At 39.5% G+C, this 13,972-nt stretch overlaps 1 protein-coding gene across 2 annotated transcripts in view; it reads right to left on the bottom strand.

Moving 5' to 3' along the window:
* MYO6 (myosin VI) overlaps positions 1 to 13,972 on the bottom strand; it is a 176,261-nt gene that overhangs the window by 138,883 nt on the left and 23,406 nt on the right. For both annotated transcript variants that reach the window (XM_090035228.1, XM_090035237.1), the window contains exon 2: positions 133 to 272. In XM_090035228.1, the coding sequence (XP_089891354.1) occupies positions 133 to 249 (117 nt within the window). In that variant the 5' untranslated portion in view covers positions 250 to 272. The remainder of the gene's footprint in view (positions 1 to 132; positions 273 to 13,972) is intronic.

The following is a 13,972-nucleotide window of genomic DNA, read 5'->3' as shown; positions in this document are numbered from 1 at the left end:
ACAGCAAGTTAGAGATAAAGCTAAGAATTTAAGCAACTCCCAGTATTGTACTCTATATACACTATGTGCAATGTAGTTCTAGCCTACAAGAAAAAGAATTTCTTATGATCTAAATCACTTTGAGAAACTCACCTTTCCCTTCTGGTTTAAAGGTTCAATAGTTAAGGTGTCAGGGCCAATATCCACAATTGTGCCCATCTGAAACCCATCAGTTGGGTGTGGAGCCCAAACAGGTTTTCCATCCTCCATGGCTGGGAACTATCAGCTACTTCCTGTTAGAAAAAAAAGAGATATTATATATATATGCAAACTTTATTTTGCTTAATCATCTTTATTTTACATGTTTATTAAAAAGTCTGATTTCCACTATTAAGTAGTTACAACTACACCTTTTTTAACAGAGAACTCTGACCTTTATTAAATGCAACACCCATTGAATTAAAATAGGTATTTAGAAAGTCCTTATACTGGCAAAATAGGCACAATCCCATAATTTAAATATGCTAAAATTGGGTTCTTATAATATTTGAGCTATATGTGCTACAAGGCAGATATTTTGACTTCAAAGAATCTGACAAGCAGGCAAACTCCATTCACATGTTCAAGAGATATTTTGTCACCTCTCCTATTCTCAGGTTTCTAAAAATCTTTATACCTATGATGTATATCCTTGTTGCAAGTCAAGAAAGATTAAACTGGCAACACTTCATATTAAGAGAAGCCTAAAAGGGTACAAAAGTTTCTTCTAAAGAGAGGAATAATTTCCCAAATTTTACCTTTCCCAAGCCCATGGGCCAGTGGAACTACAGTATAATGACTGTAATATTCAGTGACAGGTGTCAATTATTTGGTTTCTGTATAAAGAGGAAAACTTCTGGGTGAACTGCTTTTGCAGTGCTTTCCTTCAAGAACTCAAGGCATAGGTAGATTAACACATGGGCCAGCTGGGCCTGGGCCAATGGGCCCCTGCCAAACAAGAGCCCCCAGATGCCGGGGGGGGGGGGGGGGGGGGCAGGCAGGGGCAGCCCAGTGCAAATTAAACTGGCAGCCAGGCCAGACTAGGCACGTATGACACAGCATCCTGCAGCTGCCAGGTACAGGTGGGGCACAGGGTGCGACCACACCAAAGCCTTGGAAGCAGCTGGTACCGGAGGCAACAGGGACCAGAACCAGGCACAGTGTAGTCAGGACTCTGTAGCCCCAGTGCAGCCAGATCCTGGCCCAGCCCAGCCACAATCCTGCATGTTTGCCGGGCACCACTGCAACCAGACTGAGCCACAGCAGGGAAAGAGGCTGCCACCATAGCTCGGTCTATGGTGCACACGCCAAGCAGTTCTGTACCTCTAGCACCGCCTGGCCACAGGGCAATGTTGCAAGGGTTCCTAGGCAACTGGTCCCAGGCTCTGGCTACAGTGCAGACCTGCAGGCAGGGGTAGCCATAGCTCCTGCCCCATGCCTGGAGGGGGCAGTGCATCCCACTCTGGCCTCTGCTCCCGCTGAGCCAGCTAGGGATTGAGCCCACAACTACGGGTCAAGGCACGAGGCAGGGGTGGTCCCAATGAATCTTAATCCGCACCTGGCTGAGCAAAGGACTATATTCTTTTCAAGTGTTACTCAGTTCTAAACCCAATCAGTTTAATTACTGCAATATCCCCTTTTTAAATGTCTTAGAAACAATCAATCTGCACAGACAACTATTATAGAAGAGCAATATTTTCGTTTTTAATTATACTCAACTTTTGCAATTCTAAGTGTTTTTAAGGACCAAGAAGTAAAGAAAGTTTTATGTCATTTTGCAGAAGTCAGGTTTTCTGGTTTCTACATCTAGAAGACATATAGGCTAACTATGCCTGTCAGTTATTACAGTACTGCTCAAAATGTGCAAAACAGGCATAAAAAACAGGAGACCCTTCCCCAACCAACTGGAGATACAGAGTAGACAGAAAAGGGAATTAACATACATACAAAGTTATGATGCTCTAATTACGCTAGTTACGTTCATACTTTATCTGTCTCCCATGCACAAACCCAATGCAATTGCATAGTCTAGTCTACCCCAAGCATTTTTTCTTCCTTACCCTGCCTTAGGTCCCTTTTATCTGTTCCCCCGTCAAGGCAAATTACAAAAGCACTCTTCTTATTCAGCGGTTATTTCTCCTCAGGGTTTCTCTAGCACATACTTTGTAAGATCACCCTCTGTGGGTGTGAGAGTTATACCACAAAAGGATTGAAAAAAAAAACAAAAAACCCTGACATATCAGTGAAAGGCTCACTGTGGACCCTAGTACCTGAAAAGAATTTTTCAGGAATTCCTGACAACTCCCACAGTCTGGTCGAAAATGTCATGCATTAGGGTAGGCCCTCTTCTAGCCTCCTCCCAGGAACATAGAAAGGCTGGAACAAAAGCCAGCTATATACTGGAATTGGTGTGCAAATGTTCACAACCTTGATATTTACCTTTACCTCCAGTAGAAATAACTGTCCTGTAAAAAAACGTTGTCTTTTGTTACAGATCTTAAAACAAGCAACTCCAAAAACAAATGTTAAGATGATGGCCAGACATTTTTAAAGTGCAGTTAAATTCTGAAATAAGTTTGGAAATCAGGCTATTTTACTTTTTACCATTCATTTTGTGTTAAAATTGTTCAGCTCACATGCAAAAAAATGAAGTGATTTTCCACCCTGAGGGGAAAAAAGTGAATATTTCTAACAGCCAGAGCTGAAAAACTAGACTTAGAATCTGAAAGCCAAGCCACGTTCTATCTGGATTCTAATATAATGAGATAACTCTACTAAGAAAAAAGTTGATCTCTTGGTTATGTCTGGTGCAATTCTGGCACGCAAAAGCAAAATCTCTCTCGCTGATTTCTGTGGTGCTTCTGCATGGCTGATCACAGTGAAAGTAGCAGTATTTTTCAAACTGTTCTACTTCAGCAGTTCTGGCTGAATACACACAGGAAAAAAACTGCTGAGTAAGTTGGTCCTGTTTATACATAGTCATTCCTGAAAGCAGAACTGCAATTTAAAATGATTTTACCCCTGAAAAACTAGCATTAGAGAATGTTTTGAAAAGATTAGAAACATGTAATCTCAAAAGGATTACATCATCTCTAAAAATCTGACAGTCCTAAAATGTGTGTAAGGGAACGGCTCTGGAGTAAAAAATAAAAAAAAAAATGGAAATTGTCAGCATACCTTTTAAGAATGTACTTAACATAAGAGAAACTTCACACTATTTTTCTCCCCATGATGAGGGTCTAAGTCTCCTGTATCTTACACAGCTTCAGAAAAGTTTATGTTTACTCGAATGCTTCAACTGCATTCCATGAAGTTAACAATACCCGATTATCCTGGTCATGTGGTGTCAGCAACATACAGTAAAACCCTTTAGAACAACATTTGCATTCACTCAGACTTGGCTCTTGGCCACAATTTTTTCCCTCCCAATTCTGCAATCTGATCAGATAGACCATAGTTGCTCTTGACCTCAGAGTGCAACTGTTGTCATGAAAGCAGTTGCTAAAAATTTTAAGTTTATTTTGGGGCACAGTCAGACCTCCTTTTTCAAAAGCCTATCATTTTCTTGTAAAATGCTTGCTTAGGCTGAGATTTAAACGATATGTCATACAACCACTAAAACCAAAGAAAAGCATTTTGTTACGAGGAACACTGCCAGCAATCCAGATGTAACCATGTTGCACATCCATACCATCCTGAAATTAGCCTCTCTTACTGCCAGGATTTGTACATAAAAAGTTAGGCTTCTACTGAATTGGTTTTGCTTCAATTTTAAATCCAGTCCCTCAAATTAGAATTGCCAGTCTTTGATTTCATGTTTATTCACTTTTGCCCTTTCATATACTCTGAAGGCGTCATGCCTCACTAGTCATTTAAAGTTCAAGAAAGTTCTCTGAGGTCACAAATCCTCTATAAAAAACTCCATTATATTTGAGAGAAAGGTGAGCTCAGCCACCATGAAAATCAAACTCACAAATACTTGAGAGTTTGTGAAGTGACAGAAAGACTCCACATAAGGTGTTATTCATCTGTCATTTGGGTGATGAATATTTGATCTAATTATGAGTGCAGTTATTAAAAGTTTCTTCTGTCTTAAGGAACAGGATAATGTCAAAATTTAGTTTTATGCCATCTTGGACTCTTCCAATACGCCTGCATCTATTCAGAGTCTAGATATCAATTTGTATTTTTCTAGCTTGTACCGCAGTACAGGATACCTTTTTATTGTTAATAAAACTTTTATTGTTCAGACTATAAATCTGGAAACATGGAAGTTGTATTCAACATACACAAGGAAGGAAAGCCTATATTTAAGAAGGAACATTGTAGTCAAAATGATATTTCCTGTTTAAAAACTGGTCTCTGCTATTGTTTTGTTCTGAGTTGCCTATAGAATTATTAGGACTAGTACTAGTGATTATTAGGATACCAATGATTTTCCCACACACATCCTTTTTCAATTTATTTTATGTATTTGACATACATAATATACAGTCAGTTTCACCCTTTTGCTAATGATGGTGTTTCCTTTGCAAGCATTGCAAAGCATATTATACATACAGTAGCAGAGCTCAAACTAAAAGCAAAATCCCAGGTGATGAAAGGTATACCTTAGCATGCCTGCCCTTTCTGAAGACCTTTTTAAAATAAGAGGCACAGGAAAATTAAATACCTTTTCAATTATCCTCTTTAATCTCGGAACACACTGTTTTTGGTTTGAAAACCAAATCGCACCAAAACAGGCAAAGATAACATGACACCAAACAAATATGGAATAACATTTTCATTTTACACATTTGTTTTGATACAATCACTAATTCCTGCTAACTACCAGTGGCCATCAGTGAACGACGTAATTATTTTGAGAGGTACAAGACATAGGGGGAAAAACAGTCCCTTTAGGTAAAAATAGTCACTTGAAAAGTAACAGTATTTTCAGTACAGTCTACCACTTCCATCCAAAGATTTAATTAAACTGATCTTAAAATAATAAAAAGTCAATCGATATTTGTAATATATTAAATATAAAGTATTTAAGAATCTCTCGAGTGAAAGTTATTACACCATCATGTGAGATGGCTACATCATTTTTACGCTACCATTATACAATCATAACATTCATGAAGAGTTAAAACTGACTCTAAAAATAAAAATGTCGCATTTTAAACTCACTCCTGATTTCTTTAATTCTCTCAGCAATTGCTCTGCCCAGCTGATAGAAAACTGCAAAACAGACTGTTACAGTTACTAACCTGGTTAACACAAGCCTGAGGTAGACACTCATGTGTGAAGCGATCTATGAACTATCAGTTTACTATAGCAAGGCACTGTACTGATTGCTAATTAAACCAGCTGAAAAATAAAACTGGTCTGACTGCATTGAAGAACAGATGGTATCCCATCACAATGATAGCATCCAAAAGAGACAAACCAGCAGGCATATATGAAGTAGTGATTGAACAGAGCAAAGTGATAATTACATGGTTTAGGTTCTGCTGAAAAACAACCCACCTTACACACAGGTTATTAAGATTTTCTAAAATTCTGCAATTTGTAAGAATGATTAGCACATTCCAGTGGTTTGGAAAAGGAACCTGACACTGCAAGTTATGCTAAAATGGGGAAAATAGGATAATAAATAGTAATAAATGTCAGTCAGTTAAGTTCCTCTTTTTTCCACCCTTGTTCATTATTTAACTAAATCCAAGGCCTGAATTCTTGCCAACAGCTTCAGGCATGTTGAATTAAAAAAAAAGAAAAAAATCAATTTCAATACAACAGTGATGAACTTAAACATAACAGTATTCCCCATGACATTTCATTGGTTATTAAAGCCAATGACATGTTATAACTTGCTTTCAATATAAGTTACTGAAGAACTTTCTATAGTACCTATCTGAGTTATAAAAGTTATTAGAAGGGAAGAGTGGAAAGTTAGAGCTTGATACAGCTAAATTAGGTCAGGTGGAAGTTTTTGGCAGGTCTGCAAATAAGAGATGGTTTGAGACAAGCATCTTTTTAAACAACATTCTGTGAAACAGTACTGAAAATTTAAATTGTCATTATATTTCAGTTACACAGAACAATTCCAAGCTTTCATTTCTGGGTGTAAGCCCAAACTGGGTTTGTTCACACTTAGAATGTGTTGTTGACAATATTTTTAATGAAAATACTGGAGTGTTGTTGTAGCAACAGAGATGGTCCAGGCCCTGTACAGTTGGTCCAATAAAAGATACTACAAAACCCTCTTGCACTTTTTACGGTCACACACCAATAATTTTTTTCTGTGCTGAACAATTAGTCACTGAATTGCTAAAACGCTTTCAAAGTTATTCCTTTGTTGTTAGTCATCTAACAACCACCTTATTTATGCTCTTAATAAGTTTCATTAAGTGAAACTAGTTTCACAAAGTACCAGGAGTACTGCATCCATTCTGGTGCATTGTACTTTAAGACGAACATGGGCAAATTAGAAAGAGCCCAGCAGACAGCAGCAAAACTAACTAGAGGCCTGAGGAACAAGATTTAAGGGGAAAAAAAAGGTAGGAAAAACTGGGATTACTTATTACTTATCCCAGAGGGATCTATTAACAGTCACGGAATACAGAAAGAGTGACTAAAAGGAGGATAGCAACAAACTTTTATTCTCTGTGGGCACTGGGGACAAGACAAGAAGTAACAGTCCAAAAACTGTAACAAGGGAAATTTAGGTTCTATATCAAGAAAAACTTTCTATCTATGAGGGTGGTTAAATATTAGGATAGGTTACCTAGAATGGCTGTGGGGTTACCCTTCTTGGAAGTTAAGACAATACTTGCCTAGGCTGGTACAGACAGGAATGATCCTGCCTTAAGTTGTGAGGGTGGACTAGATGGCCTCTTGAGGTCCTTTCAAGCCCTAATTTATTATAGTTCTATGTTATCAAACATTTATCAATCAATCCTTGCATGCTCAAAACAAATGAGAAAATTTTAATTAAGTTGCATCAAATATTATGACCCAAGTTTAATGAGTTTCAAACAAAGCTCACAGTTCATTAGTGCAAGACATCACTGTCTTCTGCACTGAAACACTTCATAATTAGGCTACAACTGTCAGAAGAAAAAAGCAGATCTAAATACAAGGATGGGAAGTAGTTTGCTGTTTCATTACACACAGAGAATGGTCTCTGGAAATCAGGAAGGATCAAAGCTTGGTCATATATACATCAAAAGTAGATGTTTTAAAACACTACTTTATCCTGTAGTATAAAGCCAAAATGATTATTCAAGTTTTTCAGATATATCTAGGCTTTACTAAATCTAACAACAGTAAGAAAATTCTGTGCATCTTGTTTTAAGAAAACAATTTTACTTCAAATTAAACATTCCCCTAAAATCCAAACACGATGGCACCTACTTGCTACAATACTGATAAACAAAAAGAGAACACAGTTTATCTTCAGGTTCCAAGCATATGTGTGTAAAGTTCATTTGATGTTAAATGCACAGGGTTGGGGTTTTTTTCCTCTCAGTAAGACAATTTCCACTTGTGTGTGTGAAGGTCTTTGACACAACAAGGAAAACGCAGCCATTCTAAGAAACAGAAAAATTAAGACGATAAAAGCCACTAAACGTTTCAGAGGTATAAGAGTACACACACACACATTTTAATAGTTCTTTTTTAAAAACAAATAGATTGACATTTGCTGCCAAAGACCTTCAGAATTTATAAGAGAAAAAATATATATAAAAATGTGTCAGTCCCAAGAAAAATCTGATACTTATAAAAAAAATTAAAAAGAAAAGACAGAAAGAAGGAATAAATGAATGAAGAGAGCTGCACAGAGAAAACTGAAGAATGGAGCAGCTGTCAAGTTGCAGGGCTTATGTTAAAAAACAAATAAAGCAGCAAACAAACCAAGAAATGCAGATGCCTGCAATCCAAACTTGTGAACATCATGAAAGAAGTGTGTTAAGAAGGTTCTTGAGCGAGCAAAAAGGTCTTCTATTACCAGTTGCCCAAGTAACCACCATTACATGGTCAGAACTGAAAGAACAGCAGTGATGAGAGAGGTAAAGAGGTGGACTGTACAAAACAGCATGACTGACAGAATGAAAAACTGCAATGACAAAAAAAAACAAAGTCTAAGATGTAGGCCAGGACAAATTTGTTTACAAGCCTGAAAGATGACTTGGAGCAATTTTTTGTTCACTTACCAGTGTTACCATTCAGGATAATGCTATACTTATCATCTTCCCTTTCTTTTCTGTACCACCTCAGGGTAGTATGTGAAAGTGGGGGGACAGGAAGAAGTTTTAAAGGATATATGAAGTTTTGTCATGGGAAACAGAATTCTACATTCTGCCTGGCTTACTGGTAGTGGATATAGTAAACTCCACTAGTGCATTTGTGATGTGTTTTTAGAATCAAAAAAGTTAAAGCATACAGAGCATATTTTGATAGAGAATTTTTAAACAGTTATTTAAATCTAAATGATTAACTGAGGCAAGTCATCTTTTGATGTCAACAGAAGTGATTCAGTTCTTAGCATCTATAGTATTTAGATCTTCTAAAAGAAAATGCAGCCAAACCTTGCTGAAAACTGTTGTTACATTTGATTAGGAATGTCAAACGTCACCAAAAGACAATGACTCGTTTTTCCTAAATATAACTGGAATTGCTACTCATGACAAGAGGGAAGGATTTTCCATGCAATTGAAGTTTGCTGAAGCAGGCTGCCAGAATGAACTGTTTAATGAAAGCTGCATTCCTTGCATTAAGCATCTGTATACTTTGTATTTACTACGAAGTGTGCGAAACAGGCAGAATTAGATTTGGATTCGGCTTGATTCAGGGAACTGTGATTCAGTTCACTGTCCCAATTTGATTCAGCCAAATTTAAACCTGAAGATTCACTTCTGATTTGGAGAATCAGCGATTCAGCCAGAGACAGCTTTATACGTTTTTTCTAGTACCTCAAGGTACCAGGCACAGCTCGTGAACGCTAAGATGCTGGGGCAGGTGGAGCATCCTACAGGAGCACAGGGAGCTTGGCAGCAGACCAACAAGTGGACTAGAAGCATTTCCAGTCCACTTCCAGATCCACCGCCAAGTGTGCGGGGGACCCCACCTCCACGCTTCCCCAGCTCAGCAATTGGCCACGGGGGGACCCCAAGTGGCCCCCTTGGAGGCACCAGTCACTGAGCCGGTGGCTTCTGGTCCACTTCCACATCTATCACCAAACGTGTGGGGGAACCTGTGGGACGCTCCATCCGCCACAGCATCTCAGCATTCACAAGCTGCACCTGGTACCTCGAGGTACATAGAAAAAAAAAACCCACATATAAAGCTGTGTCTATGGCTGAATTGTTGAAACCCTCTGAACTGAATTAGAGGCTTCCGATTCAATTTGGAAAGATTAATGGGTCTCCTGATTTAATTTGGATTCGGAGATTCGGCCGTTGAATCAAGCCAAACTGCCTCCAAATTGAATCAGCGACCGAAGCTTCACACAGCCCTAGTATTTACACCTTTAAACCTTACTATTATTCTCTTTCAGTAAAACGTAAAAAAGCTAAACAAAACAGGGTGAAGAATATGTAGGGGGAGAGGCAGGGGATGCAGAGGCACTGGAGGGGCAGGAAGCCAGCCCCAACCCACAGTTAGAGCCAGAGAGCCACAGTAGGTGCCTGCCTCTCCGCCACCTCGAACTCAGTTCCAAGAGGACAGGCTTCTCCCCCCTTCCCCCCCCAACATTAAATGGGGTTAGAAATCTCATCTTGGAATCAAGTAAATTCAGTAGTAACACTAACCTTCAACAAATCTAGACAGTAGGGCTGCATCTACAGGAGCATGGATGTTTGGTTCCCTGGGGACAACTAGTAGTGGCACACCCTGTGCTGCCACTAGCTGTGCCTGGGGAATGCCTATGCCATGTGTCCCCTGGCACACGGCAGGATACCCTGGGTATGGTAGAGAAGGCTGGGGCTGGCCCTAGCAACCTTTCTTGGGGTCCTGGGGGCCTCCTAGGGCTGCAGCAGAAGTGATCCTGCTGCCCAGATCCTGGCTGGCAGCCAGAAAGTCGCTCTGCCCAGTCAAGCTCCAGTTTTGAACAGCACACACTGTCCCCACATGCACAGCTCCACTTTTTTATTTGTGCAAGTCTTTTTGACCCCTGGATGTCCAAGGGTCAGGAAAAAAAAACCAGCCAAAAAACAAAAACCCTGTGCTGCTCCCCTGCAGCGGAGAACAGCTGAACATGCAGTATGCGGCACCTCAGACATCTGCAGTGCCACATACCGCATGGCTGCACTCATCTGGATGTGGCCTAGGAGTCTAACATTTAAATTAAAAAGAACACCTAGTTAGCTAGCTAGTCAGTGTCATGGATGGTACTTTGTAAAAAAAATTGCAGCATCTCAGAAGACATGACTACCTCTCAGCAAAAGGAGAGCTGAGATGGCAAATATGCTACAGTCTGAGATATTGCTCAAATGTAACAGAAATACTTCAGAATTTGGAACTCTAGCCAGGATGAAGGCAATAAATGACATATAGCAAGTCATAAAAAGGGATCTGAGAGGGTCAAAGTTGAATTCAAAGAGCAAATAATAAAAAGGTAAGGTTTAAACGCAAAAGGCAACTGCCTTACTATGCCAAAACAAGAAAGCTTGGGTAAGAATAGGTGAGTCATGCTCTATCACCTGAACTTGAAAAGGCAGGAACTAAAGAGCAACAAGAATTACATCAGTCTTCCAAGGAGGTGGAACCAGGTAAAACATTTTAAAACATTACTGGCCTTGTCCCTATTGAGAACACAGTTTACCCTCACATTAGTTAGTTTGGTCTGCTTGTGTTTTCTAACACGGCATGTATTTTTACTGTTGAACCAAAAGACCAGTGTGATAAATGCTTCTTTAAGAACTAGAATCACTCTCCACCTGAATCAAACTCTTAGTCTTTCTGGGAGGTAACTTTTAATTGTCCACACCTATTTGTGTTACAAATATAACACTGTACAATTACTAATCCTAGTTTCCTCACCCAACACACCCTACTGCCCTGTCACTCCTTACGTTCAGAGAAGTTAATGCAGGAACTCATTTGTTTACTTTGTTTTAAAAATACATGGCAATCTATTTCTGTAGTCATTCTACCAAATGCAATACACAGCAATTTGCACAATCAACACATACCTCCCTTACACTAGAAACTCTGGCTCCAATAGAGCACATGCAGAACCACAAGAGCTCCCAGGTGACAGAAAATCTGCACAGAATCACCAAACATTTAAATGAGGGACTATTAAGTTGTACCCAACCCATACTTAATACTTGGTTATGCCCAAGAATACCTATCATTGGTTCCAATCACCTGAAATGCAGCAGCTGCACAAGAGGATAAGCACTTATTCCGACAGCCAAGGACAAGCCTTGTACTGCTTTACAGATCAATGTCAACACTTAGAACTGCACATGGAAGAAAGGCACCTATCCTGGGTTTCAAGTAATTTATTCCTCTTACAGGTACCATAAGCAAGCAGAAAGTCATTCTAGGCCAGCTTTAGTTTAACATCTTGAAAGAGCTGTTTCGTATAATTAATGATGAAGATTAAAAATCCATGCCCAGGAAAAAATGGAAGTACTTTATCAAATGCAAAATAAAAACAGCACCTTAAAATATCTGGGAATACACAAGTGATTTGTGATTGATCCAAAATCATTCCCCATATTATCAGCTCATCTGAAAATTAACTGAAAATAAAGCTTTCAACAGCTGATACTAATACTATGTCATACCCTCCAATTATATCCCTTACCTTACTTATCTTGTGTAGACTGAACTTCCGCCTGCAAACACTCACTCATATCCCTATCTTTGTTAAACACTAAAGAAAAAATTATAATTTCCACCATCTGAGATAGGTTTCAGAAAAGATTTTTCTACAGTCATTCTACATTTGGACTGCATAGCCCTCTATGTAAATGAAAAACAGCTGTCTCTCTGAAATCAATTTCAGAAAAATTATATAGAATTCCTCAGAAAGACTTAAATATAAAATCCACTTGGGACAGCTATGAATGCTCAAGCCAGCCCAGAAGAGTTGAATTTTAAGTCTCTCAAGGTTGGGCACCTGCTTTCAATAAAGCCAGATTTTTGGCAACTCAAAATGCTGCAAACCACAATCATTTCCACATCAGCCATATCCTGACCACAGCTAAACTTCCCTTTTGTTCATGATCCCTTCTTTCCCTATTTGCTCATAGAACGTAGGCACTAGGGTTTTTGCTGAACTGAAGACCTCCTCTGAGGATAATGGCTCTGCAGAGTATTCAGGAACAGCCTGAATTTCTAGAGCAGGATGTCAAAGATATGAACCATGGGGAGCCACATCATCTGGCTCACAGGAAAGGAGCCACATCAAGGAGCCACACATCATCTGGTTCACAGGGAAGTGATCAAAGTGAACTGCAATCTGGTGGTACAGAGAACAGGCTGGCATGGCTCCAGGAGCCAAATTTCCAGTCCGGCAGGCTAAATGACAACCCCGCGCTTCAGTTCCAACTCACAAACTGGCTCCACGTGGCTCATCCAGCCCATGGGGATGGATGAGTTTGACACCCCTGCTCTAAAACATTCAGGTATTCTTGGAGAGAAAGCAAAAGGAGCAGAGAATACCATAGTGAACATTCCCCGATACTCAGGTTTGCTTTGAGTTCAACCAACAGCATAACCCAAAAGAACAAGCAGAGGTTTGGGATTAATTAAGTCATATTTGATTTTAGTCCCAAGTGATGAATCCATAGACAAGTCATTTTATCTATTTTCCCAATGGTAGGGTCTTGTGGCCCAACAGAAGAAGTTGCTGAGTAAGTACCATGGCACCACACTTAAGAACCATTGTACTAATAGTTACATCTGTATGAGATTGTAGTGGTGCAACTGAGCTAAAATGCCCTAACCCTGACCCTAGATGACACATGGTTGAAGTTGGGATGTTTTAGTTCACTTGGACTGCTACACAGTACAATACAATAAAAATAAAATTTTTAATCCTTCTAAAAGGTTAAGGGTCAAGATAACTTACCTAGTTCTGTAAGCTGGGGCACATTAATTTCCAGGACTTCACCTTTTGAGAACAGTTCCCCAATTTCCTTGTGTCATACTCCTCAATAAACTCAAGTACACATTTCAATTAGCAGCAGAATTACTATTATCAATTTGCTACATTACTATTACTAATTTGCTACAAAACTCTGGCTTCACAACTCCTGTGACTTAATGCAATTCAATTAATTGATTTGTGTGACCAAAAAAAATGGTGGAATTTAAATTTAAACGAACACTAAACTAGGATGTCCCCTGTTCCTCTTGCTTGCTCTCCAAGATATTCTAGCAATTAACATTTCCAGTATTCCTTAACTAACTGCTCAAGACAGACTAACAAATACTTATTCAAGGTGAATTTCCAAGACCCCAGGGACTAGAATTATCAGCCATAATAATGATTTAATCTAAAATAGGTAATGTAACATGCAACAGGGTACAGGTCACAGGGAAAAGCAGTAATGTCTTCACACAAAAGTCACAGATTTACACAGGTTTCCCCCACCAAATGTCTACATTCTGTTCTGGCTACTGGACTGACAGCTCTCACTGTGCTATCCATGAGCAAGAATAGCCTCAAGGCAATAGCAATACTGCTTCCCAAAACTTTTTTAAATGCAAGTAAAACATTCTTTTAAATCAGGAGTGCTCAGACCCTAACACACAGGCCAGATCGGACTGGGGGTCTCCCCATGGGTCCAAAAGTTTAGCAGCCAAAGTGGTGGCATTGTTAATCATCACTCCCCTGCTCCCAAATTTCTGAACCCATGGGTAGCACTGTGGGCCAGATAACATAGCCCTGCATGCAGGACCAGAGCAGTGTGCAGCTGGATCTAGGCTGGCATCAGATCCAGCCTGTAAAACA

This window comes from Crocodylus siamensis, chromosome 1, assembly GCF_052110815.1.
Source record: "Crocodylus siamensis isolate JL-2025a chromosome 1, ASM5211081v1, whole genome shotgun sequence".
Taxonomy (NCBI): Eukaryota; Metazoa; Chordata; order Crocodylia; family Crocodylidae; genus Crocodylus; species Crocodylus siamensis.
This window is presented reverse-complemented; position numbering and strand designations above follow the sequence as displayed.